The 27622-nt window shown below is 46.0% G+C and overlaps 1 protein-coding gene and 1 long non-coding RNA gene across 4 annotated transcripts in view; one reads left to right on the top strand and one right to left on the bottom strand.

The window, feature by feature from the left end:
* Lmx1a (LIM homeobox transcription factor 1 alpha) overlaps positions 1-13832 on the bottom strand; it is a 158644-nt gene extending 144812 nt beyond the window's left edge. Inside the window, exons 1-3 of one of the 3 annotated variants that reach the window (XM_031388584.1) lie at positions 13793-13832; positions 5975-6072; positions 3636-3822 (exon numbers count right to left, since the gene is read on the bottom strand). In XM_031388584.1, the coding sequence (XP_031244444.1) occupies positions 3636-3822; positions 5975-6050 (263 nt within the window). In that variant the 5' untranslated portion in view covers positions 6051-6072; positions 13793-13832. Of the gene's footprint in view, positions 1-3635; positions 3823-5974; positions 6073-6852; positions 7507-7700; positions 7803-13792 lie in introns of those variants that run through there. The other 2 variants (XM_031388577.1, XM_031388567.1) reach the window with 2 other exon arrangements.
* Positions 13833-14237: 405 nt separating this feature from the next.
* Positions 14238-26421, top strand: LOC116103087. The gene is made up of 3 exons (XR_004123387.1): positions 14238-14323; positions 16138-16241; positions 26395-26421. It is a non-coding gene; the product is annotated as an uncharacterized LOC116103087 (long non-coding RNA).
* Positions 26422-27622: the final 1201 nt, after the last annotated feature.

Here is a 27622-nt window from a genome sequence, read left to right as displayed (position 1 = left end):
TCTTCGATGACACCCTGAGCAAGGGACCCCCAGTTCTTGATTTCTGGCTGTTCATAAATCGCCATCCTACACTCTGGCCTTGAATGCTTGTTTGTTTTGGATAGCTGAAAATTAAATATTCCTAAGGGTGCCACAGTGGATGAGGCCAATACTTAGTAAAACATCCTGAGGGTTCAAAGGAACAATCTTGTCCAAGATGCCACCATCAATCCATTGCCTTCATGAGAAAGAAGTCGACGTTTCACACTGGGGAACTGAAAAGAACTCGTTGACACAATGGAATTTTGGCTTTCTAAGCAACTTGTACTGGAGTGGTACTTTGACAATTTCATACACAGAGCAAGTGATTCTGGTTACAGTCACAGCCTACCCTCCCCAGTCTCCTGCTCCTATTTCCACCCCCACCCCACCCCCAACAAGTCCCATGCCATTTAAGTGAAGGCCTGACCTGATGCCTGGGATATGCAGGTAATAATTCAAATACAAATCTAGATGTTCCAATGATCCAGTAATGCACACACATGGCAGAAATAAACATGATAACCTCTGCTTCTAAAACTGTGCCCATGATAGTCACCAGAGAGCGAACATCGGCAATGTATGTGTTCATTTCTATATGTAGAAACAGCACTTAAACTTTACAGATTTAAAGGACCAAAGTACTGTCTGATCCCTTTCTATCAAGTGCCTATAATGTACCTCCATTGCTCTCTCAGCACCTAACACACATCTTATTTTCCTCTCCATTTGCCTTGTCTGGGACCTTAGTGTTGAAGAACTGCAACGGGGGAGAGGTGGGAGTTTCCATTGCAATAAGAGGGAAAGCCATTTCTGTGAGTTTCACGACTATTGCCCCTAAGTTGAGCTGTACCCTCTGGGATTAAAAACGTGGCCATTCCAGATAACTTCTATTGGATACCTAGTCCTGTGTAAATGGAGAAACCTTTTCAGGAAGCCTTTGCTAGTCCCGGTAAAATAGATGGTAAGCGTGCCAGGCTAGAAGCCTCCTGCCATCGGGCTCCAAGAATTTTCCAATTATTCTTTCCTTCTCACAACCAGGGTTGTAGAAGCTCTCCATAAAAGCCTGTTGAATACAGGAATTTTTCCTGAGCCCAACTTAAAAGAAAAGAAGAAGAAAGAAACAAAGAAGAAATCATCTCTTCACTTCCTCCTTCAGCAAGTGTCTTAAGAGTATCGAGGACATTAAAATCCTGATTTGCTGAGAGGAGAGAGCGGGACTGAGAGGGGAAAGAGGGGAGAGATGGAATTTAAGGGAGGAATAAATGAATCTAAAACAGCGTCTACAGACAGGCTGAGCATGCTTGCTCTGAGACTGTGCTCAGAGCTGAGCACTTTAAGCAAACCGATTTTGGATATCCATGTGTCCGTAAATATTTTTAAATTAAAATTTAAGGAAAAAAAAAACCCTTTCAGCGTCATACCATCACGTCTTTGAACAATGTAGCTCACACCCTCTATAAAATCTTGGTTCTGACCAACAGCTGGCAAGCTGATCCCTGCAATTTTCTCTTCGCAGAAATAGCTTTGTGAGGGGAGAGCTGACCCTCTTGGCTAATAAAGCCCAAGCCTCGCCAAACCTGGAGGGCTGCAATGGAAGGGGTCCTGTTCTGCTAAGTGCCTTACAGCAACTGTTTCTTCTCCTCTTGACACAGCCTGACTTCCTTAAAGAAGATTTGACTGGCCAGACAGCTGTGTTGACCCTTGAGCCTTCTTTGATTCCTGATTTTCTTTTTTAACAAACAGAATAGAAGAACCACTGTCCAAATCCTTCCCTAAGCTCCAATACTTTTGAATTTGCTAGTGTTGTGCCTGAAGGATGTGGACCTTTCTCTAATCTATAAGCAGTATAAGCAGAAAGATAAAGATTGGGCTCACACAATACCAAAACCGGTCCATGAAAAGCAAGAGAAGGGGGGGGGGGGGAGAAGGAAAGCGAGCAGTCACCAGGCTTTGTCTACTTGAAGTTGTATAGACCAAATCCGCTTAATTACCTAAAAATCACAGTTTTTACTCAGATTGGGGGCTACCAGCAGACAAGCCAGCACAGACAGCAGCTTTTTTTTTTTTCTTTCAAAATTGTTTACCATAAAGATCAGGAGGAGTTTTGCCGCTTTGCTGATTTCTGTATTGTTCAGCTCATGTAAATGCAAGGATGGGGTTTTGTTTTTGTTTTGTTTTGTTTTTTGTGGTTTTTTTTTTGGTTTTGGGGTCTTTGTTTTGTTTTGTTTTGGGTTTTGGGGGGGTTGTGATTGTTGCTGTTGTTGTTGTTTAGATTCTGAAAAAAATGTAAAGCAAAGCATTTCTGACACAACAGAAAGGCCTGGTGTTCTCTCCACATAGAGGTAAAAGTCAAGAGTACTGAGAAGCAGAAAGGGATGCTCTGGTGATGGTGGTGGTGCCTGTGGTGGCAGGCATTTTTTTTTTTTTTTTTTTTTTGAAGTAAGCCTGACAGCCTAGATGATTTGGAAACAAGAAACCTCTGTTCTTCTTTCCCCTGTGTTTTTTGTTTTGATAGCCATCCCTCCTTTGCATTTCCTTTCACTGTGCGTTGTAATGAAATTATAGAGGCTATGTTTCACACCGCACACTGACCTTCCTCGGCCTCTCTCCACATAGTGGAGTAAAAGGGGCTGCATTTTCTCCGTGTGCACACACACACACACACACACACACACACATGCATACACAATCAACATATGCCAGCCCTTGCGCACAAAACCAGAGGAGCCCTGAGCCACTTTTCTTTCCGGCTAGCCCTCCACGAAACCAGTGTCCCTATGAACTGACCAATGTTTACAAGGCAAGACAGTTCCCTCTCCTTACTGTGCAGGGCTCCTCCTGGCCTGTCCTTTGACAATAAGGGCATCTTACCAATATCACAATCCCCAAAGTATTGCAGAAATCCGGACTGGGAAAAGAAACGCTCTCTCCATTACCTGCCTCCCAGTTCTACATGCTGATATGAGAATCGAACTGCCGCCTGTCAGACAATTTCCCTTGTCTAGAACCGGGTGGAGAAGCTGCTGGGAACTTTAAGTCAGTTTGCCTCTGGCCTATTAACTCCTGAAAACCCGAGGCGGGAGTTACTGAAAACGCAGAACAACAGTGCAGGGCAAGAGGGCCATTTCCAAACCTGATTTGATCAAGCCCAAGAGAAAAATGTGCTCAGGGGGACAGAAAGCACCAGATCCACATTGCCTTACTGATGGGCACAAACGCCAGAGCGGTGCAAACACTTGAGAAAGATGAAATAGAAAAAGGCTCGCTAGTTGCTAGTCATTATCACACACGCGCGCGCGCGCGCGCACACACACACACACACACACACACACACACACAATGTGATCTCTGAATGACTGGGCCCGGGTTGAGGAACTTGGAATAATTTGAAAATATGTTCGCGACAAAACAAAAACCCGCAGTGAGGCTCTCCCGGGCCCCAAGTTGTGCATACGGATGGATTTCCCGCAACCCGGAGCGTGTACCGAACGCGGATGCGGGAGATTTACTGGCCTTTCCTGCTATAGCCTCTTCGAAGAGGGTGCAGGAGGACACGATCCCCAGCGCACACCGGTACAGGTGAGAGGGCGCGCTCCGGCGACGCAGGCACTTACTTCTCATAGTGGTACTTGCAGTAGAGCTTCTTGTCCCGGTAGAAGCAGGTGGTCTCCAGGGGCTCTTTGCAGGAGGCGCACTGCACGCATTGCTCATGCCAGAAGCTGTCGTTGAGCCGCAGCAGAAACCTGTCCGAGATGACCCGCTGACAGCCCTCGCAGACAGACTTGGGGCTCACCGCTCTGCCTACAACAGCAACAGATGTCGCCGGTCAGCCACACCGGCGAGCTAACCCCCGTCAAACCCGCTCTCGATCGAATTAGACCCACAGATTTACCCCGGGGCCTTGCATCCTCAGGAAGCTCCCCTGATGATCAGAGATTTTGAAAAATCAAACCAAGTGGCAATGACGTTGCTAATAAATAAAGACTAAGTAGCAAGGTATAAATTCTAGCGATGGAGGGAGCTGAAGTCAATAAGTGGCCTTAATTATTAGACAGACCCAGGTACATTACGAACTTTCACTGAGCCTTTAAATTGGATTACATATAAATATGTGCTCCCAGGACTCTCAAGTCATCATTAATCAATCATTAAATCACTGTATTTGTGTCCTTTGACTACTTTTAAATGGTCGATAGTAATTTGCTTCCAACTGCGTTCTATGTTTTAAAGGAAAATTAGCATTGTCTGTTTTCTTCATAAAAGTCGGCCTGCGGGTGCAGAAAAATACCATCTCTCCCCAAGCGAGCTCAGTACTGTTGAAAGTAGTGAATCTTTCCTATGTCCTGTTTGGTGTGCACTTTGCAGGTGGCTTTTTATAATTAAGAAACGTCAAGATGGGGAAAAATAATAGCTGAGCGCAGGGACCCCGAGAACGGATTCTAGATCTACTGCGCTCAGAAGCGCTGCGCGGGGCAACCAACCTCTTAGCCCAGTCAGAGAATCTTCTTTGCCCTACCCTTTGACCTTTTTGACTTTTTCCCTTCGGATCTTGTTCGAGTGAGGGCCTTCTCCTCCTCGCCGCCCCCCCCCAAAACCCCCAACACGCAAGGGAGAAATACTTGGCTGTCTTTGTTGACACTTTTCACAACCGTTTAAAGAAGCCCTTGTCCCACAAGAACACTCTTGCCTGAGATGTCCCAAAGGGACGATCCTTCTCCATAACACTACACTAATCTCACTTTCTGCTTTGGAGAAGTGCTGCCAGGTCGTTTTGTGCGGTGGGAAGCCAGCAAGAAGGGTTGGGGGGAAAGTAAGTGGTCGTTCTCAATTGTAAATTTCTGTTGTCTTGGCCTCAGCCTCCCAGGCCATCATCCTAGAGTTGGGGCAAATGTGGGTCGCAGGGAACCAAACCCGGTGTGCCTAAGTCCACACACAGGCTCTTGTCTGCGTCTTCCTTCTTGCTCTGGGGAGAAAAGCCCGACAATTTCAAAAGGGAGGTTAAAAGAAGGGAGCACGGGTTTTGCCATTTCGTTTCCTCTGGACTGTTGGGGTGGAGTGGGCGATTTCTCTCTGTATATGGTTTCTATAATCAAATTTTTTCAGCCCCACTCTATTGGTTCTAAGGTTAGAGAAATAGGTAAGAGGTTTAAATAAGAGAAAAAAAATCTCTCCTTCAGAAAGAAGCGGGAAGAAAGGATAAAAGGAAGAAAACAAAACAAACAAATAAACAAAAAAACACGTTTTTCCTCCAAACTTGACAATTCTAAAGACATAGTTGAAGAGACACTGCCAAAACAAGAATTATTGGCCTGAGTTCGGCAAGACCCACGGGTGTGACTCTTGTGGATCTCTCTACTCTCTGCTCCTTCGTAGTGGCTGGGTTGGGGGTAGAAGGATACCAAGCTTGCGGAACTGGGATCCGGCTTCAGTTAATTAAAGACCAGGCAAGGGCCCCGCCGCGCAAGCTAATCCCAGTGCAGCGCTGCCCACCAGCCCGGAAAAGCCTCTTGGCCATGCCCAATACTAAAATTGGGGCTGCAGTTGGTGGGGGAAGAGAAGAACTTGGGCGCTCTGGGCCTCGGACCTCTCATGCTAGGACACAGGCCTCTGAGTAACCGATGGCATTTATGAGCCGTCGATCAGCTCCGTGATTAAAAATCCAGCCCTGAGTATTATTAATCACTTGCCACTCAAATGCCTTGTGAACATGCTCGCCCGCCCCTCAAGGCTTTGGGGAATTCGATGTTGAGCTCCTGAAGCCTGAGGAGGCTTGCTGGTTGTATTTGGGTAGGGACGACTCAAAAGGACTGATGGACAAGGAAAGACAGAGAGTGTGGGCGCCTCGGTGTGCACGAAGTCTGGCCGCCTTTCCCAGTACCGGGAGAGCTGACGTCCTGAGCTCTGGCCCCGGCAGCAGAAGGATGCGATAGGGCGCATGCGGTTGAACACTTACCCAGCAAAGAGGAGAAGGAGGCCGAGGTCTCAATAGCACTTTGAAAGTTCTCTTCCATCTTCAGGCCGTCCAACATGTTCGGGTTGAGCCAAGAGGACCTGTAGAGCGGAGAAATGGTTGAGTCTAGCTTCCGTGTCTGCTGGAACTCCGCACCCTCAGTTGCCACTCTCCTGGGGAAGGACAGACGTAGTGTCCTGGGCGACAAGGATGAGCCTAGAGGGTAGAGTCCAGCCAAGGGAAACGTGAAGTGGGAGGAGAGAGAAGAGCCCCAGTGAACTGCTCGGACCGGCTCTGATTTCACTTGAAGTCAACGCGTTATGTACTAGGGCCTCCGCCCCCTAACTGCTTTCTCCTAAACCCCCACCCCCACCCCTGTCCCCAGGTTTCCCATTCCAAGACCGACTCCGCCCCATCTTATACTAATGTGGCCCCTAGGGATCCCTCCACTAGAACTATGGTACTGCGTGTGATGGGGTGGGGGTGCGCCGGCTCTCAGAGCCAGGGCCAAGCGTATAGGACCAACCAGGTCCGATATCCCGTGGCACCTCCACTCACTTTCGACCCTCACCTGTCTTGGGTTGGAGGAATCAGAGTAAGGGACTGGGAGTCTGTCCCACAACCCCCCACCCCCTGCTTCCGTACTCCTGGCGCTACGCTCTGCTGGAGGGAGGGTGGGGGGCGCTCGGGAGTAGGCGTGCGGGGCGCGCGGGGAGGTCCTCCCGCCGGTCGGCCAGTGCCGGGAACGTCTGCAGGAGCAAAGGAGTCGCCTTGGGGAGAAGCGGCGACTGGCCCGGCTCACTCTTGGATGCATTTCAAATCAACTTTCAGAAACACGCCCGCCCGAGCTGGAGCCTAAGGAACTCCGCAGCCATCCTTACCTGATGGGCGAGCGAGCTCCCAGCGTCTGGAGCCGCACGAAGTGGCCGGGAGGCGCCGGGCAGCTTCGGCGGAGGGAGGCGGCGTCCCCGAGGCTGCAGCCGGAGCAGCCGCCCGGACTTCGGCGCGCCCGGGAGAGAGCTGGAGCGAACGCCGGCCCCCGGTTCTGCTCCTCGGCGCGCCGGAGTCCGGGCCCGGCCGTGGCCGCGAGCCACCGATCCTTCTCGGGACGTCCCGCCAACGCGCGCCGCTCTGCAGCCGGGAAGGGGAAGCCAGGCGGCTGCCCCAAGTTCGGGCGGGGAAACCCGAGGCCCAGGGTCCTGGGTGCAAAGTCCGCCCTGCTGTCCTCTCCGAGGCGGCTCCGGCGGTTTCTGACAGTGGCCGCTGGCTGCGTGCGCGGCCCGGGAAGGGGGTGGGGTGCGCAGGGCGGGGGCCTGGGAGCGCGTCCCGTGGCGGGGCCCGCGGTGCTCTGTTTCCCGGCTTGGCTGCTCGACCCACCGCGAGGCTGCAGCCTGATGCTCCCGTCTGCTGCCCGGACCTCCCGGACGCGCCAAAACTTTTCCTTCTCTCCACGTGGAATGGTTGCCCCGGGGGGGAAGTGCGCCCCAGCCTCGGCAGAGATCCGCGCCGCGCGGGCGGATAGGGATCCGGTTGCTCTCGGATCTGCACCGTAAGTGATGACTAACCTCAGGCAATCCTCACCTGGAGGTCCGAGGAGCGCCTAGAACCCCCCGCGCGCCCCCCTCTGCTTTGTGAACTCTGGCACCAGAAGCTCAAAGCTCCTCGGACTTTCATTCACCCACTGGCTCTTGCAACTTACAAATTTGTTTTGGCTTAAAACTCAACTCACCGTTTTCTGACCGAAACCACTTCACTGCTGGGAAATGCAATAATAGGACCCATGGCCAAACCTTGAATCAGGCTCCCTTTATCCTATCCGGCTGGCTGGACGCTAGACTAGAAGTTAGCCAAGGGGACTTTTCTTAGAAAATAAGTTCCCGGGGGCAGTTTTTAATTCCCTATGATTCATAACGTTCGACTGCGGTGACAGCCTTCCATCCTCTCTAGAGGCAGGAATAGGGTCTTGCTCCTCTATTCCAAGAAAAGCCTGGGGCCAAGTGACTCAATAAACACATCATGGCGTTGGCTAACATTTATCGACCATTAATTTTTGTGCCAATCTTTATTCCGTAGCCAACTCATCTAATCTTAACAGTTTAAGGTGGGGGAAATTATAGTCTCGATGTTCGGGTTACCCTAAGGAAATGGGACACCTGTCCACGTGAAATTCTAGCCTGCTCTCCTGAACACAGTTGGGAGGTCCGATTCCATAGGATTCTCTAGGGTACCCTCACTTCTACACTGAGAGGAACCCAGTGGCAGTAATCCAGCACTGTAGCGTAGTAAACCCGAGCAGAGGACATGCCATGCAAGCAAGGATTCCCTAGTGCCTTCACCAGGGAAAAGACCTCTTTCTGGAACTTAAGTCAAACAAGCTCTTCGGTGCTTGGGGACACACACACACACACACACACACACACACACACGCACACACACACATGCCCTGCTCACCCACATCCTAAATGTTTTCTATCCGCAAACACAGAATATGACTTCAGAGGAACAAGGGGAAAGGGCAGAGAGTTTAATACCCAATATTAGAATACTACTTTAAACTTTTTAGGGTGCTCCTATATATGTGGTTTTGCTTGATCTCTACAACAAACCTATGAGGTACACAGAACAAATAATTTATCTATTGTCCTAGACAAATCTTTGGGGCTTGATACAGCCAGGAGATTTCTCTGCTGTTAAACAGGCGGCGGCTATTGGTATGTCTTCTAACACCTGACCTTTGGCATGTCTGTCATCCAGATAGAACAGGATATGGGGGAGGAGAGAGAGATAAATTACATGTATTCTTGAGATAATATATAAGATAGAAATTAGTTAAGAAAAAAGGAACACAGCAAATACACCCACAAGAAATGTTATTGTAAGTACCCAGCTGAGCTTTTGTTTAACTAAGAGTCTTGAGTTAATGAAACCTACAGGGTAAGGAGTATCCAGTAGTGACTATCCAGATGACAGATAAATGGATGGCATTGGATCTGAGTCTTTCTGGAAATTCTGGCATCAGGAAGAAAATCTGGTTAGTGTAGAATACCCAAGTCTGTGATGTGAATGTCTTTCCCCCAGTTGGTTTGGGCACTTCAGATAATTACTCGGTCTCACAATCCCATGGTGAAGTTCTGACTCAGTACAGAAGCACATGAGATGTTTCTGTAGAGAAGGAAGAGGAGGAAGAGAAAGAGAGTTCCCTTCAAATAATAGTGTTTACTTGGCTGAGGGATGGATGAATCTCTCCCTGTAGTCTGAAGCCTGCAGGGAAGGATCAACAACCAAAAGGTGTCATTCTTAGTGGCTATTTTTTCCCCTTCTATACATAGGCAAAGTATTTGTATCACATCCATCCTCACTTACCAGACCTCCCCTAACACATCTTCTTGTGTCCTTTCTTTTTTGTTTTCAGTGCAATCTGCTGGGTCTAACTAGTGCTGTTTCCTGTGCACAACCATAAGATCATGGGAAATCCATCAGTGGCCACACCCCCAGACAAAAATCATTCTGCCTTGCTAAGGCTGCCGGTAGTTTCTCACACTTGAATTTTGACTGGACTGATCTTGTGTAGATCTTGTGCGTGTAACATCGCTTCTGTGAATCCATGAGAACAAGGGCCATGTCACGCCCAGGAGACAGCTTTTTACAGTGCTTCTCCCAATCTGCCAGCTCTTAAACTCTTTCCACCTATTCTTCCATGATACTGTGTTTACTGAGGCTTGATGACTGGGGGCAGTTATAAATGTCCCACTCAGGGCTGAGCATACACGTAATGCAGTCATTTATTCTCAGCACGTGAGCTAGTTCTAAATCTCTACCTTTATTTGCTACCCACTATGAACCTTCTCCAACCAAGGCTGATAGGAGCATAGATCTATGACTATAAACATAAATATTCAGGTGGTAGTTTGTGGACATGGCCATTTAGCAGCAGGCGGAGGAGGAAGAAGAAGAAGAGGAGGAGGAGGAGGAGGAGGAGGAAGAGGAAGAGAAGGAGGAGGAGGAAGAGGAGGAGGAAGGGGAGGAAGAGGAGGAAGAGGAGGAAGAGAAGGAGATTTCCCTTCAAGGGCCTATGTCCTCCAAAGCCATGGTCATGGACTTTTGAACAGAGAGGTTTACAGTATCAGGCATGAATTTCCTCTTGTGGAGTGGGTTTCAAGTCCAATCAGAAAGAGGTTGGTTACCCGGGTAACACCCATGTTACACCAGTGGGCACATCTAACCTGGCAGATCGGTATTTTATGTATGAGAATCCTTACCTCACAGCATGTCAGTAACACTTGTCGTTATTGGTGATCTTGATGACAGCTACCTGACTAGGGTGAGGTGGAATCTGTTTAAAAGAGTTTTGATCTGCATTTCTTGAGTGGCTAGCTCTGTTGCACACTTTTTTTTAAAGTGTTTGCTAACCATTTATACTTATTTTAAATATTCTATATAATTCTGCAGACATAATTCCTTAATGTTTTTTAAGTTTGTGTGTGTGTGTGTGTGTGTGTGTTTGTGTGTGCGTGTCTATCTGTCTCTCTGAGTGTCTAGCTTGAGGACAGAAGAGCGGTCAGATCCCTTGGAGCTGGAGTTACAGGGGTTTAAGGCTTCCTGGTGTGGATGCTGGGAACTAAACTCAGATCTAGAAGACTAGAAGAATTCTCTTAACCAGCAATCTGCCTCTCTACATTCTGTCACCCACTTTAAAAAAAAAAAATTGGATTGCTCTCTTGATATTTGGGATTTTGTTTTGTTTTGATTTGCTTTGGAGGTTTTTTTTTTTTTAATTTGTCTTTTAGTTCTTTGTGCATTCTCGATACTAATCCACTGACTGGTTTATAGGTGTAAAAAAATTTTTCTTCTCCATTCTGTGGATTTCCCTTTCACTAGATTGACAGTTTCTTCTACTGTAGAGAAGTTTCTTAATTTTATGAAATCTTATTTGTCAATTGTTCCAATTACTCCCTATGGTGTTTGAGTCCTACTTAGAAAGTCTCCACCTCTGTTTTTATGTTGAAGTAGACTCTCTCCTGCTTCATCCAGCACTTTCAGATTACCAGGTCTTGTGATGAGATCCTTAATCAGTTTTGAGTTCAGTTATGAAGGCGAGATCCGGTTTCATTCTTCTGCATTTAGATATCCAGGCTTCTCCGCACCCTTTATTGAAGATGCTGACCTTTTTCCAGTATGTATTAGTGGCATCTTTGTCAAAAAATCAAGCAGTTGCAGTATGAACTTTTATCTGGGTCCTCTATCCTCCTGATTTTGTTAATCTATGGCTGGCTTTATGCCACTGGCACACTGTTTGTATTACTATGGCTCTGTAGTATAACTTGAACTCATTCTACAATAATCTTTTTATTCAGAACTGCCATTGCTGTTCTTGGTGTTTTGTGGTTCCATATAAATTTTAGGCTTTCTCCATATCTGTGAGGAGTGTTCTTGGAATTTTTATTGAGGTTACTTTAGGTCTGTAGAATGCTTTTGTTAGGTCAGATCTATAGATATGGACTTAAATATTTAGATAGCGGTGCCTTTCTCAATGTCTTAATGTTTTCATTGTGCAGGTCTTTTGTTTCCTTATTTAGGTATAGACCTGAGTATTTTAATGTTTTTTTAATGAACTAGATTGATTCCCTGACTTCCTTTTTTGACATGTTTGTTACCAATACATAGAAAGGCTGCCAATTTTTTGTATTAGTTTTGTATCCTGCCATTTGTTGGTGAAAGTGTTTATGAGCTCTAAGAGTTTTCTGGTGGAGTCTTACGGGTCTTTTACATATAGAATCATGTCATCTAAAAATAAGAACTAACTCTTTGAATTCTTTTGCCTTGGCTCTGCCTACGGCCTCACTCTATCGAAGAGGACAGAGGGAGAGCGGCTTGTCTTCTTCCTGATCTGAGTGGGAATGCCTTGAGGTCTTCTACATTTGTTATGATGTTGCTATAGGTTTGTCATACATATCTTTTATTCTCTTGAGGTATTCCTCCTTTATCCCTAACCTCTCCCTGACTTTAATCACAAAAAGATGCTGGATGTTGTTGGAAAGCCTTTTCTGCATCTATTGAGATATTCGTGTGATTTCTGTCTCTGAGTCCATTTATGTAATCTATTGCATTTATTGATTTATGCTTGTTGAACCATCCCTGAATCTCTGGAATGAAGCCAAGTGGGTGATGATGAATGATCTTTCTGATGTGATCTTGAATTTGTCTTGCCAGTATTTTACTGGGGATTTTGCTTCTATGTTCATTAAGGAGATAAGCCTGTAGATAATTCTTGTTGTTTTGTCCTAATCTGATTTAGGTATCAAGATAAAAACTTTCATAAAAAAGAGCTTTAAAGCATTCTTTTTTTATTTTATGCGATCATTTGTATAGTATTGATTTTGATTTTCCTTTGAACGTTTTGAAGAATTCTGAAGTGAGTTCATATGGTGCTGTTTTGTTTTGTTTTGTTTTTTAAGTTGGGAGACATTTATTACTGTTTCAATCTAGCTGCTGGTTGTAGCTTGTCTGAATTATTTACTTAGTTTGTTTTAATTTTGGTAGGTCATATGCACCTAGAAATTTTCCACTTCTTTTAGATTCTCTAACATATAAGAATATAGATTTAAAGTATATCCTTATAATTTTCTGGATTTTATTGATTATCTGTTATAATGTCTACTTCTTTTGCCTCTAACTAATTTAATAGTCTCTCCATTGTGACTTTATTTTCTTTTAGTTAATTTAGATAAGGATTTTTGACTTTCAATTTCTAAAATATTTTATCTTGTATTTGTGAATACTTTGCCTGTATTTCTATTTGTGCACCAGGAACATGTCTATTGCCCGTAGACACCAGAAGAGGGTGTCAGATCCCCCGGAACTGGATTCTTAGACAATTATGAGCTGCTATACTGGTGTTGAGAACTGAGCCCAGGTCTTCTGGAGGAACAGCCAGAACTCTTAACTGCTGAATCACCCCTCCAGTCCCAAGATTTATTAATCTTGTTCATTTTCTCAACGAGGCTACTCTTCATTTCATTGACTCTTTGTATTGTTATTTATATCTGCCCTGTTGTTAATTCTTTCTCCCCATCTACTTGTTTGGGGGTTTGTATCCCCAAGGCCTTAAGGTAAATCATTAAGCTACTTGTTTTTACTCTCAGATGTGTTGTGGCTGTTGTTTTGATTTGTTTGTCTTGGTATTTTAACTATAACCTTCCCTTGTAGAACGGCCCCATCATATCCCACAGATTTTGATATGTTGTGTTCTCATTTTCATTCCACTCTAGAGGTTTTTAAGTTTCCTCGCTTTCTCATTGGGCCATTCATTGTTGAATATTATTTAAAAAAAAAAATCTGTTAGTTTATGTGCTCTCTGTAGTTTTCTCTTGTTGACATCTAGCATTTTTATATTGTGATCAGATAGGATGCAAAATGTTATTCCATATTCTCCATACTTGTTGGCGCTTGCTTGCTTTGTGTCTTGCTAGCATGTGATCTACTCTGAGAACGTTGAGAGAGCTGCAGAGAAGAATGTGAACTCTTCAACCATTGGGTAGAATGTTCTATAGGTGGCTGGCTGTTGTGTCCATTGAACACTTAACCCAGTGTTTCTCTGTTTGCTTTTCCTCTGGATGACTTCTCTATTGGAGACAGTAGGGTATTGAAATCTCCCACGATTACAATGTTAGAGTTAATACGTGGCCTTACATCCAGAAGTGCCTGGGCTTTGTGCATATGTGGCATTTTCTTGGATTGTTACCTTTCATAATCCACCTTCTTTATCTCTCGTAACTAGTTTTAGTTTTAAATCTATTTGGTCTGCTATTAGAATAGCTTTACCTGCTTATCTTTTAGTTCCATTTGCTTGGAGGAGCTCTGTCCTTCCTTTCACTCTAAGACAGTATCTGTCTTTGATGATGAGGTGTGTTTCTGAGAGACAAGAGAAACAAAAACAAAAACAAAAAAACAACATCACAACCAAAACAAAAAACAAAACAAAACAAAAAACCCTCCTATCTTCTGAACCATTTTTTTAGTTTGAAATAGTGGAAACGAGAGTAGGAGAGTTGAGAAGGCAGGGATTGTGATCATGTGAAACGGCCACCAAGGGGCCACCAAGTAAGGGTCCAATGAGGATCTGAGAGATTCCATGGAGCAGTCAAGGCACGCAGCACTTGATGGAGGTGGGGCTGCCCTGGGTGGGGTCACTTACGGGGCAGTGACTTCATAAAACTATCGCAGTGAACAGAACAATAGGACAGGGAGGGCTCAGTTCCGCTCCTATGCTTGCCAATGGGACTGAGCAAGTTATCTAGCAGCCTATGAAATTGGAACAGCTTTGGCCCAAGGAGTTGTGAAGTGGTTGTTGAGGTATTGGCTTAGTTGATGTGTCTAAGTGATGTGTCCATCAGTAAAGATACAGAGCCTCATTCAAATATGATGTTTGCACATCTATGTTCGCTGCACCTGGGAAACTAAGGCCAGAGAAGGTTTGCATGTTCCAGGCCAGCCAGAGCTATATAATGGAACCCTGTCTTTAAAGTGTGTGTGAGGGGCCCTGGAGTTAGGGAATCTTTGCTTGTTGTTATCTCTTCTGTGATTCATTTGGCCTCTCCCAGTTAGTTAGGGAACATGCATAGCCTTCATACTACAGAACTAACAGGCTGCTGTTTTACCAATTTAATGAGAGAAGATGCCATTGAGCCATTCCCAGAAGCCCAACACAGAAAATAAGCCATAGTCTCTCTCTTCTGAGAAACCCTCCGAAGTATTTTCTTTAGAGAATTTCTGGAAGTGAAGTAAGTAGGCTTCAAGTAGGACCCCAGTATATGGCTTTTTTGAGTTGGAAGTAATCTTCCAACTCATCCAATCCAAACATTTGATTGTCAAAATTTATTCTGGTGGAGATGCCATCTTCTGGGCCACTGATTGATCTCAGCTATCCATTCAGAAAGTGAAACCTTACTTCCAGAATCTTCAGCTAATAAAAGAGCCACCCTAGACATTATCTACTTGCATCTGAACTTGGTTCAATTTTTCCATGCTTCTCCTAAACTGGAGTACTCAGACCGGGCAACAATGTACCCAGGGTCTCCTGCTCTTTCCAGGGGCATTAAAAAATGCACTAAGATGGCTTAATTTGGTGTCACCATTTCACTCACAGCATCCTTTCATGCGCATGCCCATTGCATGCTCCTACCATGCCATCATCCACAGCTGCTGTTACCCTATGGTTGGTATTAAGATTAAAGTCTGCAGTTATCTGTGCAAAGAGACAACCAGTGTTTCAAACATCAAACACCCAGCAATTGCAGGCAGGGGTGCCTTAGCTTAGTACTTTGCTCATAGAAGGGGATTTGTCAGTTTTCACTGTTAGGACAAATATCGAGTTTTCAAAAAACAACCGAAGGAAGGAAAGACTTACTTTATCTCATGGTTGTAGAGGTGTCAGTCCATGGTCACTGGCTCTATTGTTTCAGGACATTGTAGTGCAGCAAAGGGTCAACTCAACACTCACCTCGTGGTGGCCAGGAAGCAGAAAGAGAGAGAAGAAGGCCATAGACAAAGCACACTCTTCAACATCACACCCCATGACCTACTTCCTCTAACTGTGCCCTACTCCTGATGGACACGCTTCACTTAATAGACCAGTTTTAAATTAGTGCAGTTTAAGTCCTCCTGATCCAATCACATCTCAGGGGCCCCAGCTACAAACACAGCAGTTGTGGGGACCAAGCATTCAACACATGAGCCTCTGAGGCAGTGGTTGTCAACTTTCCCAATGCTGCAACCCTTTAATACAATTCTTCATGTTGTGGTGACCCTAGAACATAGAATTATTTTCCTTGCTACCTCATAACTGTAATTTGGCAACTGATATGAATTTTAATGTAAATATCCATGTTCTCTGATTATCTTAGACAACCCTGTGATAGGGTTGTCCAACAGACCCCTCCAAGGGGTTGCGACCCACATTTTGAGAACCACTGCTTTGGGGAATACTCTACATCCAAAATATCAAAAGGTCCTATCAAGTCGGCCTGAAAGCCACCCTCACTGGAGGAAAGCAGGCAGAGTCCACTCGGTAGGGGCTATCCACAGAAGTACACAGGTACCTTACAACCCTACCTCTCACATGGGAGAGGCTCCGGGTTCCGTTCTTTCCCACAGCTGTCTTCATTCAGGCAACGGTTTGCAGATGAAGTGGGGCATACAGATCCACCGTGGAGTCACCTCTTCTGCCACAGAAGACAGAAGCAACAATCTCATTCTCGGGAGGGCCCAGGAGGTAGGTCAGCTGCTAAAGCACTCATCATGCTCAGTTCCAAGAACTACATTCTAAAAGATGTGCACATACTTGTATCCCCAGCACTGGGGAGGGAGCACCAAGCGGATACTTAGGACACAGTGCCAAGCTAGCCCTGCCTAATTAGTGACCCTGGGCCAATCACAGGCCCTGTCTCCAAAAACAAAAACAAAAACAAAAAACAAACAAACAAAATAAAAAAACAAGAATGTAGACATTTCCTAAAAAATGGCACTTTAATTGCCCTCTGTCTTCCACACACATGTGCACACGTGTACCTAGGTACCTATGAATGCACAGAGAGATACACAAAAATATCAGACTCGTGAATCACACATTTCTGCCAAGCTTTAGAAAGAGAAGGGAGGAGGGAGGAGCAGGAGCCCGGTGTTTGGTGGGAGGAAGAAGGAGAGGGTGGGGTAGGATGTGATCCTGCATAGAGAGGGATGACAGAGACATGTTTTTTTACTTTTCCTTTTCTTGTTCTCATTTCTGTATTTTATTAAGGGAAACACAAAGGGAAAGTTGTGTTATTTGTTAAGAAATGCCAAAATGCATTTCAAACCACAGCAAAAGTAAGCAGAAACACTGCTGCTTGCACAGATCCAGCTACATACAGTGATAGGGTAGCTGGAGACTGCCAGTGGGGGGAAGGGGGGACACTGGGACTGCATACTCCCTTCACCTCTGCATTCCTCCCCGTGAATCTCTCTGAATCTCTCGGCCCTGAGCTAACAACATTCAAGTCTCTTCATTGAGCTGAACTACCCAGCGCAACAGCTTTTTCTGGGGTGAGAGAAGGCATTCCAAGCCAACCTCTGCGACAGGAGAGAAGTCAGGTGGTGTCTATAGGACGTGCTCAATGAGATCATCATCGGTGCAATCCCTCTCTGGCAAACAAGAACAGGCCCAGGGGTGAAGGAAGCTCCACCAGGCTCAGAGCAGAGTCATCTTCATGCCACCCTCTCTGCCACTGCACCGTGAGCGTCTTTGATAAGCACTCTGGTCAGACCCACCTGTGATGTTCCTGTAAGTCACACAGTGAAGGAACCGTGGTATGCCACCTACATATATAGCCCATGCATAGAGAATGCCCTGAAGCTGTGGCCCGCTCTGATGGAATGTTCCAGAATGATCATGAGTGAGCTTTGGAAACACAGAGCCCTGAGCTCTAAACCAGCCCCGACATTTCTGAGCAGTTTAATCATACATTGCTTAAACTCCTCTGTTCTCACCTCGTCTTTGTAAAGGGAATTAGACAGTACTTGAGAGCAGTAAGGAGTTTGTGGAATGGTGCGGGTGAGACAGCTAAACCTCTGTCTGACTAACCTCCTGTTCAACCCCTAACTCCCGTGCCTCCCTCTAACCTTCCCATACACTCGGGGATGTAACTTTTGAAGGACAGTCATCTTGGCTCTTATGTATGAGCAGAAACTCTGTCAGTGTTCGGAGTCTGTGTGTCTAGGGACAGCAGTTGTCACTGGGTGTGTGAACTGGGAATTTCTGCTTTCATTGAAGACTCAGTTGTGTCATGTGATGTTTTGTTAGAGAGGACACTTGAGTGCCTCGAGATGTTTGGAAAGAGTGTAAGTATAACCCAATAGACAGTAGATGACACTCGTGCGTTGGTTCGCTTTGCTTTCTTTGCTGATCTTTGCTTCTTGTGACTTTGTAGAGAGAACGCTCACCAATAACTTCTGGTGGTGTTCTGGCTGCTTCTTGTCACTTGCACTGACTCATACCTCATGATTTCTTCTGGATTGAGCCGCTGTTACTGATTTGTGTGTGGTGTTTGACGAGTGGCCTGGACTGCTGCTGATCTATGCTTGGTGTTTTGCTAGTGGCCTGGATTGTTGACAAAGAAGACTGGAATCAACCCCCCAAAGAACTACTTCTAAACAGTTCCACAACCCCCAATTCCCATCAACCTTTCTTTTCCCCTACCTCTGGTGGGTGGTAGTCCAAAAGGGAAGTTGAGGCACTAAAGAATAGGTTTTGAAAAATCTAAGCCTATGGGTGTACTTTTCTGTCACTGTGATAGAGCACTGTGACCAGAGCAACTGGAAGGAAGGTGTGTTCTGTTAGCATCTAGGACACTTTGGCTGCTGTGCGACACATGCATAATCAAATCAGGCAGAGATCTCCCGATGTCGAGGCACTAGTGACACATTTTGTATAGCTGGGGTGTCCAGGGAACGGGTACAGCAGTTAGGATAGTTTGAGTCTGTGTTGCTCCCCTGAAGTTCATGTTCCCTAGCCTGTGGCACTATTAGGAGGTAGTAGGATCCTAAAGGGACGGGGCCTAGGGGAGCAGGAGATAAGTCAGGTGGTAGGATGCTCACCTCAGCATCATGAGGACTGAGTTCAATCCTTAGGACCCAATAGAAAAGCAGAGCCTAGTTCCAAGGACCCTGAGTCAGGCAGGTCCCACGCCAGGTAACCTAGCCTTCGTCATGAGCCCCAGACCAATGAGAAACCCTGGTCTCCAAAAACATGGTGGGTCGTACCTGAGGAATGACACCTGAGGTTGACCTCTGACCTTTACAGATGCACACCTACATACATACAAATACACACACACACACACACACATACACACACGTGTGAGAGCATATACATACACATGCAAATACACATACACTGCATACAAGAGTGTACACAGAGAGACAGAGAAAGAGAAAGGGAGAGAGAGGGAGGGAGGGAGAGAGAAAGCAAGAGAGAGAGAGAGAAAAAAAATTTAGTAGGAGGCCTTATGGCTCCCTGGAGAGTGTTTGGAAATCGAAGCCTCTCCCTCTTTATCCCTTTTATTTTCTCTTTTCTTAGCCATGAGGCATTTTGGGGTTTGTTCTGCCATGCTACCACCATGATGCATCGCCCCGTCAGAGGGTTGAAAGCAACAGGGTGACTGATCGTGAACGGGAACACAAAGGCAGAGTCAGAACATGCACTCTTCACACGCACATGACGTCACATGTTATGATGATGGGAAGCCAGCTGGCCCAGCAACTATTGCAGGCCCCTAGGCAGGCAATTCCTAGGACACAGGCAACAGGTCTGAATGGGCTCTACATGGAGACAGGAGACAGGCCCTCCCAGCCCTGTCAGGAAGTTCCAGCTTCTTCTAGATGCTTTCAGAAAGCAGGGCACATGTGCCAGCACCACCAGTATGTGAAGCTACAGTGGGGAGACAACTGTGTCACTAATAAACTGTCGCTCGGTTTATTTAATTCACCTCAATCAGCTTCCAAACAGGATCTGAGGTGGTGTATTAACATTACCAATATTGAAGTGTACTTTTTAAATTAAAATTGTATACTAGAAACAGAAAAAGCGAACCAGTGCTCCAAGATCTTAACCTGGAGCTGATATTTGAATAAAGGATAGACAGCTAAATGTCACTCTGTGCGACAAGGTGACACGGGAAAATGTAAAGAACACCCTACAAAACTGTCACAGTTGCATCCAATGATGTGTGCATTGTGTTTTCTGTCTCAGGGCGGCTTGGAGGGACCATTTCTAATAAGAGAATGGAAATCTGTGACTCGGAACAGTGGATGCGTGTTTTGAATAGGCTTACTTTATTGGCTATATCTCACCCCTTCAGAAAAGACATAGTGAATAGCGCCATCAGTACAGGCTTCAGGTTATTGAGCTAGAGCTTCGAGACGAAGGACAGGGCAAGCAGGTACCATGGGCGTGAGGTGATGTGACTGTAACACAGTTCTCAGTATACAGTTGGCAACTGTTACTTGGGAGCATTAGTGTGAACAAATTAATATTGTAACTGAGAGTCAAGTATATATGTCTCTGAGCCTCCTGGTAACCAGGGGGAAAAGGGCAATATCCAGTATTGGTACATTGTGGATGTATGTGTGCCTGTATTGAAGTTGTGGCTGTATGTGCTCGAGACTGAAAGCCACAAAGGAAGAGCATGCTCCATCTTCAGGCTTCTACATCGTTTTTTTTTTTAGCCCTAACTGGGCAGAAATGAATCTCACTGAAATTTCACCCCAGTCCTCAGTAGACCTTGTATAAAATGCATATTTGATACATGAACATAATAATGAGATCTTTTTACAAAGCGAAGATCCCAATGAGTACGTGTTTGGGAAGTGGACTGCCTATGTAAACATAGAACTACCTGGACATGGTGACACATACCTCTATAATCACAGAAGGCATGTGGTGGCAGTAGGTGGATTAGAAGTTTAAGATCATCCCTTGGGTACACAGTGAGTTCCAGACCAGCCTGGAATCTGTGAGACTCTATTTTTAATTTTTTAAAAATTCCTTGCAAAATTTGAAATATGGCTCCATTTCCTCTTTTTTTTTTTTTTTTTTTAAATTCCACCAATACTTTATCCACACCTTCGAACCTTGACTTTCAAAGGGGGAGAAAATGTCAGTAGGAAGGGTGACTGTGAAGGCATTCCGGGCAGATGGCAGAGCTGGGCAAGGAAGCTAAGGGCGGGAGGCCAAGGGGAGCTGTACAGGGTGGCTAGCCTCTGAGTTTATTCCTCTGCAGACAGCAGGCAGTCTTTGGAAGCCTTGGACGGGGAGGGTTACATCATCGGGAAGAGGGTCTACGACAGCCATATCTGGTGTCTGTGAGGGTGACTTCAAAAGAAGACCAAAACTGGAATAAATAAGTAATCCAACGCCTGAACCGGAGCAGAGACAGCAGAAAGCAATATTGAAATGAGTTGAGTGTAGCAGCTCTCAGAAATCAAATTGACCAATCAATGCTCAGCCCCTGCTCAGCTGTGATGTGAGGCTGCGGGGTGGGGGCCAAGCAGAAGTAGGGGCTTCAAGGAGCAAGCAGCACGGGGGAGTGCCGCAAGGAGCTTGGTGGCTTTCCCAAGTGTTTGCACATCTATTATCTCATTGATTTCACATGTGAGCGGAGGCACACCCACCCTGGATGTCAGCAGAAAGCTGCTCCGGGGACATCACTGCCAAGTTCAGCAGTGAGCGCCGGCCTGACCGCCCGCCCGCCCGCAGGTATCTTGCCCACTGCCTTTGCTACAGGCTGCCCCGGGCCTTCCTCATCAGATCACAGCCACCTGATCCTCCCTCCAGGCCAGCACAGCTTAAAGGCAGGATTGTGCTCACACTTGGTCTGCTGTGCTGCTGGCCAGCCTGGGAGATGGGTGTGGCCTGAAGTTGACTGAAATCTCCCACATCTGGGCAGGGTGATGGGACCGTGGCCATCAGAGGACTTTAGCATTTCATCTTCCCACTGACTCATTCCCAGGCTGAGTCCGCTCCCCTGAGCCACAGGGCAGATGCTGTTTCTCACCTCCTTACACCGCAGGGCGTTTGTGAGTCCGCTGGCCTGCTTTTCTGAGTATCCTTTGGATTTTATCCTAAAACAGGAAGCTATTAGTCCCAGGCCCTAGCAGATAGCGAGTCCAGCCTTTCCTCTTCACAGACCAGAGGCTCTGTGCGTTTTTCTGGGCAGGACTCCGAGGCTGTAGCGGAGACTGTGATTCTGCATGTTCCAAGGCAAGTCCGAAATTTCATACATGGATCTCTACCCTCAGATCCCTTCTCCTCCTTCCAGTTAACACTGGGCACTCAAGATTCAGTTAGGGTCCCCTGTCACTCCCTCAGCACAACCCCAAAGGCAGAGCCGTTTGTCTATCCTTTTTCTGTACTCCATGGAAGAACTGCCTCTCTTGCCCTCAAATGAGTCGTCCACACCACACCTCTTCGGCACCTGTTCCTTTCCAGGCTGTTCAGAAAATCTCCCAGAGTACCGCCAGCTGAGTTTACATCTTTCACTGGAAGACACATCTGTGTCTTGGGATTTCTGTTTCCTTGAAGCCTACGGAGTGGACAGGAAAGGGAGAAAAGCAAACTGTGATGTTCAAAATGTGGGAAGCTTACCGCCAGTTACCTCCCTGCTTTGTCCAGTGTGTATCACACGGGCCCTAAGAAACCTTAGAGAGCTTTTGTGCGCATCCAAGAAAACACAAATATGCCACCTTCACTCCTGTCTCTGTTATCCAAGAGACAGCAGCATCCTCAACGTCAAAGAAGAGACTATCAGAAAAGGCAATTAAACCCCTCGTTTCCCCTCTGCATAGTCTCTCCACTCACAGCTGCCACTTGTTGGTTTAATTGTCCAGGGAGCAAATAACACCATGCATTTAAGAGAAATTATAACAAAGGTATGTGTGTTATTGAGTTCCTGGTAAAAACAAAACAAAAACAAAAACAAAAAAACCCTCACATTTTTCTTACCCCAGTCAGGTGTGCAGTGTATAGGGCGATACATGCCTTTGCCAATGCAGGGTTGGTGGTCCTTATTAATGAGGAGGTAAGGGTGGCACAGTGAGCTGCAAATGCCTTCCCTCTCAGAGTCGAGTAGCACAAGTTAACTGAGAACAAGGTTCTCTGAGCACCAAGGAAAAGAAATGTAAAGCTCAGAATAGAGCTTCTCCCACAGGGGCCCCAAAAGAGCCATCAGGGAACAGATAGCCCAGTCTACCCCACCTTGGGAACCCATGGAGCAGGTCCCTAAGGGGCACACACAGGCAGCTTCCTTCCTGGAATGTAATGAGGGAGCACAGACCCTGTCTGATGGTTACAGGTTGCCATAGTACAACCCCAATGGCTTTACCAATGAAAGTGTGATCGTTCATCAGAGGTCCAAGGACTCAGCCTCGTGCCCAGAGCAGCATGTTACCTGTCTTCATGTCCTCCAAACGGAGAGTGGAATTTACCTTGTAAAATGACTTTCAAGAGTCAAGAAGAAGATAATACTACTTCTTGGTGTATAAAATTATCTAACATCTGAAATTCAGCACCCTGCCCCATGGAGTTTGAGTGGAGTGTGAGCATAATCTTTTAGTTAGTTGTTTTCTATCCTAAAATATCTACTCTTTGGTCCTTCTCTTGTGTGTGTGTGTGTGTGTGTGTGTGTGTGTGTGTGTGTGTGTGTGTGTGAAGAGAGTGTGCATATAGGTACACTCACACATTCTGTGCACATACAAGCCAGACGCTGACACTGAATTCTTCCTCTATCACTCTCCATTATATATATATTTTGAGGCGTAGTTGCTCACTGAACCTGGAGCTCACTGCTACAGCTAGGCTGGCTGGCAAACTCTAGAAACCTCCCTGTCTCCACTCGCCCATGCTGGAGTTACAAATACAAGCCATCATGTCTGGCTTTTGCATCAGGATCTGAACTCTTGCCTGTATCCTTGTATAACATTTGGCCAACTTACTCTCTGGTATTTAACAAACAAACAAACAAACAACAAACCTCTTTGCTTCAAAGATTCCAAAATTTGAAAATGAGCTTATCTCTTCCATTTCAGGTGTCTATAATTGTCCAGAGCACCTCAGTAGTAAGAGATTTCCATTCTTCTCAAGAAACAGTCACAGATTCTTTCTCCTTCCCCTCCATCAGTCTCACACTATCCTTCCTCAGAGTATGTCATTCTGTCACCTGCCTTCAGTAAACTGTCACCTGCCTTCAGTACTAAACTGCCCTTCTGCACAACCACAGGTGTCCACAAGAGGGCAGCACTATCCTATTCTCACTTCTGTGGCCTTTCCAGCTCTAGAGAGCTGCCTGCAAGTCCAAGTGCTTTGCAGCCTATGCAGAGCCTTCACCACTTAGATGGTGGAGAAGCCCACATAAGTCTATACAAGAATATTGGTTGAGTCTCCCTACCTCCTTTGCTCACCCAGGACTCCCATTCTACAAGTCTGTCCCAACACATTATAGCAATCTTTACCCTTTGGTCTTTAAACCTATTATTCTATCATCTGCTTTGAGAGGCTGGGCCTTAGATTCTGAGAACATCATCTGTTGCTCTGCCAGGTGGCTCCATGGCTGGACAAAGGAGGGATTTCCCTCTTCTTAGAAGCGTCCATCTTTAGACCTTCTTTCTACCTATTGTTCTGAGCAGTACCGGGCAACAACACTTCTTCATCCCACAATTCCCCGCGATGTTTCTTCATCCCAGAGGCATGGCTTCCCTTTCCCTGCCTGCAGCTGAAATTTTGCCTCCCCTACCTAGCACTTGCTGAGTAAGCTCCATGCCCAACTCGGATACACACTGATCGGTCCTGAGTCCCAGATCATCCCTTCCTGAGTCTAATCTTCACAATTCTGACTTCGCCTCACTCCCCGTGAACATCTAGACTGTTCTCATTGCTACGTAGTTATGCTGGTCAGTTTTCTCTGGCTATTATGAATGCCTGTGATAAGTCAGATCTTTCTGTGATCAGAAAGAAAAGATTTATTTTGACCTAGACTTTGGAAGGTTTTAGGCCGTGGCCAATTCACCTTGTGGCTTTGGGTTTGGTGGAGACGGGCTGTGATGGGAGGCTGCTGTGGAGTAGGGATCTCCTCAGGACTGAAAGACCAGAAGTCCCAGGATTCCCCATTCAAAGACATGCTTCCAACAACCTAGGGACTTCCTCAAGCTGCGTCTCTTGAAGTTTCTACTTGAAACATCAACTTGGGTGGAAGGGGATGGTCCTTTAACACTGAACCCGCAAGAGACTTTTACCCAACCAAACTATAGCTTAGTTCCCCAGGGCACATGTCACATCTAAGTAGCTAAACTCCTCCTGTCTGACTGACCAAGGAGGGTGTGTTTCCTAAATGCAATGCGACAGAAATCCCCTCCCATCTAAAATGAGTAAGAGAGTTAATTGGACTTATTATTATTGAAATAGCAGCTGTAGAAAGGCACTAGGTTTGGCAAGCCCCATCTCATACCTGGCCCATCTGATCCCAATCCCTGGCTTGTGGCGGGACTGCATTGTTGGGTAGTGGAGACTGTACAGTAGCTGGCATGGTCTTGTTTCTCTCCCACCCAACCTGGTATCCACACAAAGGCAGAAAAGTAAAGGTAAGCATGCCTGCGAGAGACTGCTGAGCGCAGGACTCCGATCTTTTGGAAACTGTCTGGTCTGACAAATAGCCCTAGCGCTCTCTCTCTCTCTCTCTCTCTCTCTCTCTCTCTCTCTCTCTCTCTCTCTCTCTCTCTCTCGGCAACCCCACGACTGAGGAGAAAGAGATATTTCCACCTGAGGGGTAGAGATGGAACTTAACTCCATAGCAGCTCCTGATTCTCGAAGAGTGGGGAAAGACGTCTATAAGAGGCAGTTCTGTGGAGGGGTTCCCTCAAGTCACGCTGGATGCTGAAGTCTTCTCTCAAGGAGCCATCTAGGTGACAAACGCAGCAGGCCATGTAATCAGGGACTTTGAACCCCTTCGCTCGGCTGTCGCATCCAACAGCATGGTCCCTAGCTGTCTACTGGAATTCCTTGCAATGAAGGCTTGACTCTCCTTTACCCAGAATTCCACTAACCAAGGTTCCTTCCACACTGGGACACTGCTGGATTGAGCATACCCTGGTGTCAAAGGCACTGTCAGAGGACAACTTCCTGCCTCAGTTGTTCATCGGCTCATACCCAGCAGGTTTTTTTCCAGCATAAGGCCTCCTACCCTCTGCTGTCTATCAGTCTCTTTTCTGTTTTAAAACTACCTACCTGATCCAGCCAAGCTTCCATTCCTGAAATAGGCAGGTAGCTCTCAGGTCATAAATGGAACTGGCTGCATTTATTTGAGATTGAAGGTGGAAAAACTCTCAGATTCTCGGTTATTGAAGGAAGAGAGCACAGAAATTGTATTGAGTAAATCTCTCCAGACTCACTATCCCAACCCTGAGGTCCCTGGAGCAGAACAGCCAACTGGTCAACCACTCTAAGTCTCTGACCTCGGGCATATTGGATCATGACTTTGAAGAAGTATGTAGATACCTCATGATTCAGATTCAGTTTCAAGCATTCAAATCCTTTGTTTGTAGGGCCAGCAAGTTGGCTCATTGTGTAAAGCCATTTGCTGCCAAATTTGGTGATGAAAGTTCAATTCCTAGGAGTGACATGGTAGAAGGAAAGAACCTGCTTCCACAACTTGTCATATGATCTCCCCATCCTCTTTGAGACATGAACACACACACAGAGAGAGAGAGAGAGAGAGAGAGAGAGAGAGAGAGAGACAGAGAGAGACAGAGAGACAGAGAGTGACAGAGAGAGACAGAGACAGAGATGGGGGGAGAACAAATACAAATGTAATTTTAAAAAATCCTTCTTTTTTTGTTTTTAGAAAGAAATTTTGAGAAGATATAGTCTTGGCATACCTCTCTGTATTCTAGCTGTCAAAGCTCACAGTCCAGGTACGTAAGAATTCTATGTTAAGGTTGATGGACATAGCCAGAGCTAAAGTCTAGACTTTGCCCTCCCCACCACACACTCACTCTTGTTTCAGTTTCTGCTAACAGGAGAGAGATTTGAAATCTAGATATAAGACAAATGGCTTAGCATGTAGTTCCAGGCTGGTATTTAGTGGTCTCTATACCAGGATCCTGCCTTTTTCCTCCTCTTCCTCCTCCTCCTCCTCCTCCTCCTCTCCCTCCTCTTCCTCCTCCTCCTTCTCTTCTTCTTCTTCCTCCTCCTCTTCTCCCTCCCCCTCATCCCACAACCCTGACATTCCATTTTCAGATTGATTCCTGCTCTTTAAATAGGTATTTAAGTAAATCTAGCCTTAAATAAAGATAAAACCTTCTTTCTGGTCCTGGACTATTTTAAAGGTATGATCTTCAAAACTTAGATATAATTTATTGGCAACTGGAGCATTCATTATTGCAAATCTGAGTTCAGAATTCCTTTGCCTATAATTTTTCAAATATCTCACTCCCCCATTCAGTCTAAATTGTGGGTATCTTCCTCATTTCAATTTGTTCTTGAATGAGGCCTCACACTGAGGAATTCACCTTTGTTTCTTCACAGATGCCCTCTTTTTTTTTTTTTCATGGACACCTTCACACCTCATGCCTTCCTGTAGCTGTTCAATCATTGCCACCTTTGCCTGCCCCCAGATTAACCCACACTTGCAGCCATCTCTATTTCATCTCTTTCCCGGTGTCCTCTTCATGGAGCCAATCATTATAAATGGATTGCTTGTCTGATTAAGAACTGCTTTTGTTGTCTGTCCCAGCTCCTATGGGAGTAAGCAAATTGCAGTACGCCTGTTTCTGCTTTCTTACCCAGCTCTTTCTACACAGGACTCCTACCTTGTGTGACTCTGTACAAGTTAAAAGGCATGGTCTGTAAGAGCAGGGATTTCTTCACTTGCTGTACCTATGATGCCCACAGTAGCCTGTCAGTAAACACAGGCTTAATAAATGAATAAATGAATGAATCCGAGAATTTTGTAAGTGGGAACACTTTCACCTTACTGCAAAGCATTCACTGTAGTCTACATTGAGTGTCCTGTCACAGGCAGGATACAGAAAATGGCCAACACCCAAACGAACTCTACCCACGCAGCATCA

This window comes from Mastomys coucha, unplaced genomic scaffold (genome assembly GCF_008632895.1).
Source record: "Mastomys coucha isolate ucsf_1 unplaced genomic scaffold, UCSF_Mcou_1 pScaffold1, whole genome shotgun sequence".
NCBI classification, from domain to species: Eukaryota; Metazoa; Chordata; class Mammalia; order Rodentia; family Muridae; genus Mastomys; species Mastomys coucha.
The sequence above is the reverse complement of the archived record's forward strand: the minus strand, read 5'-3'. Positions and strand labels throughout refer to the sequence as shown.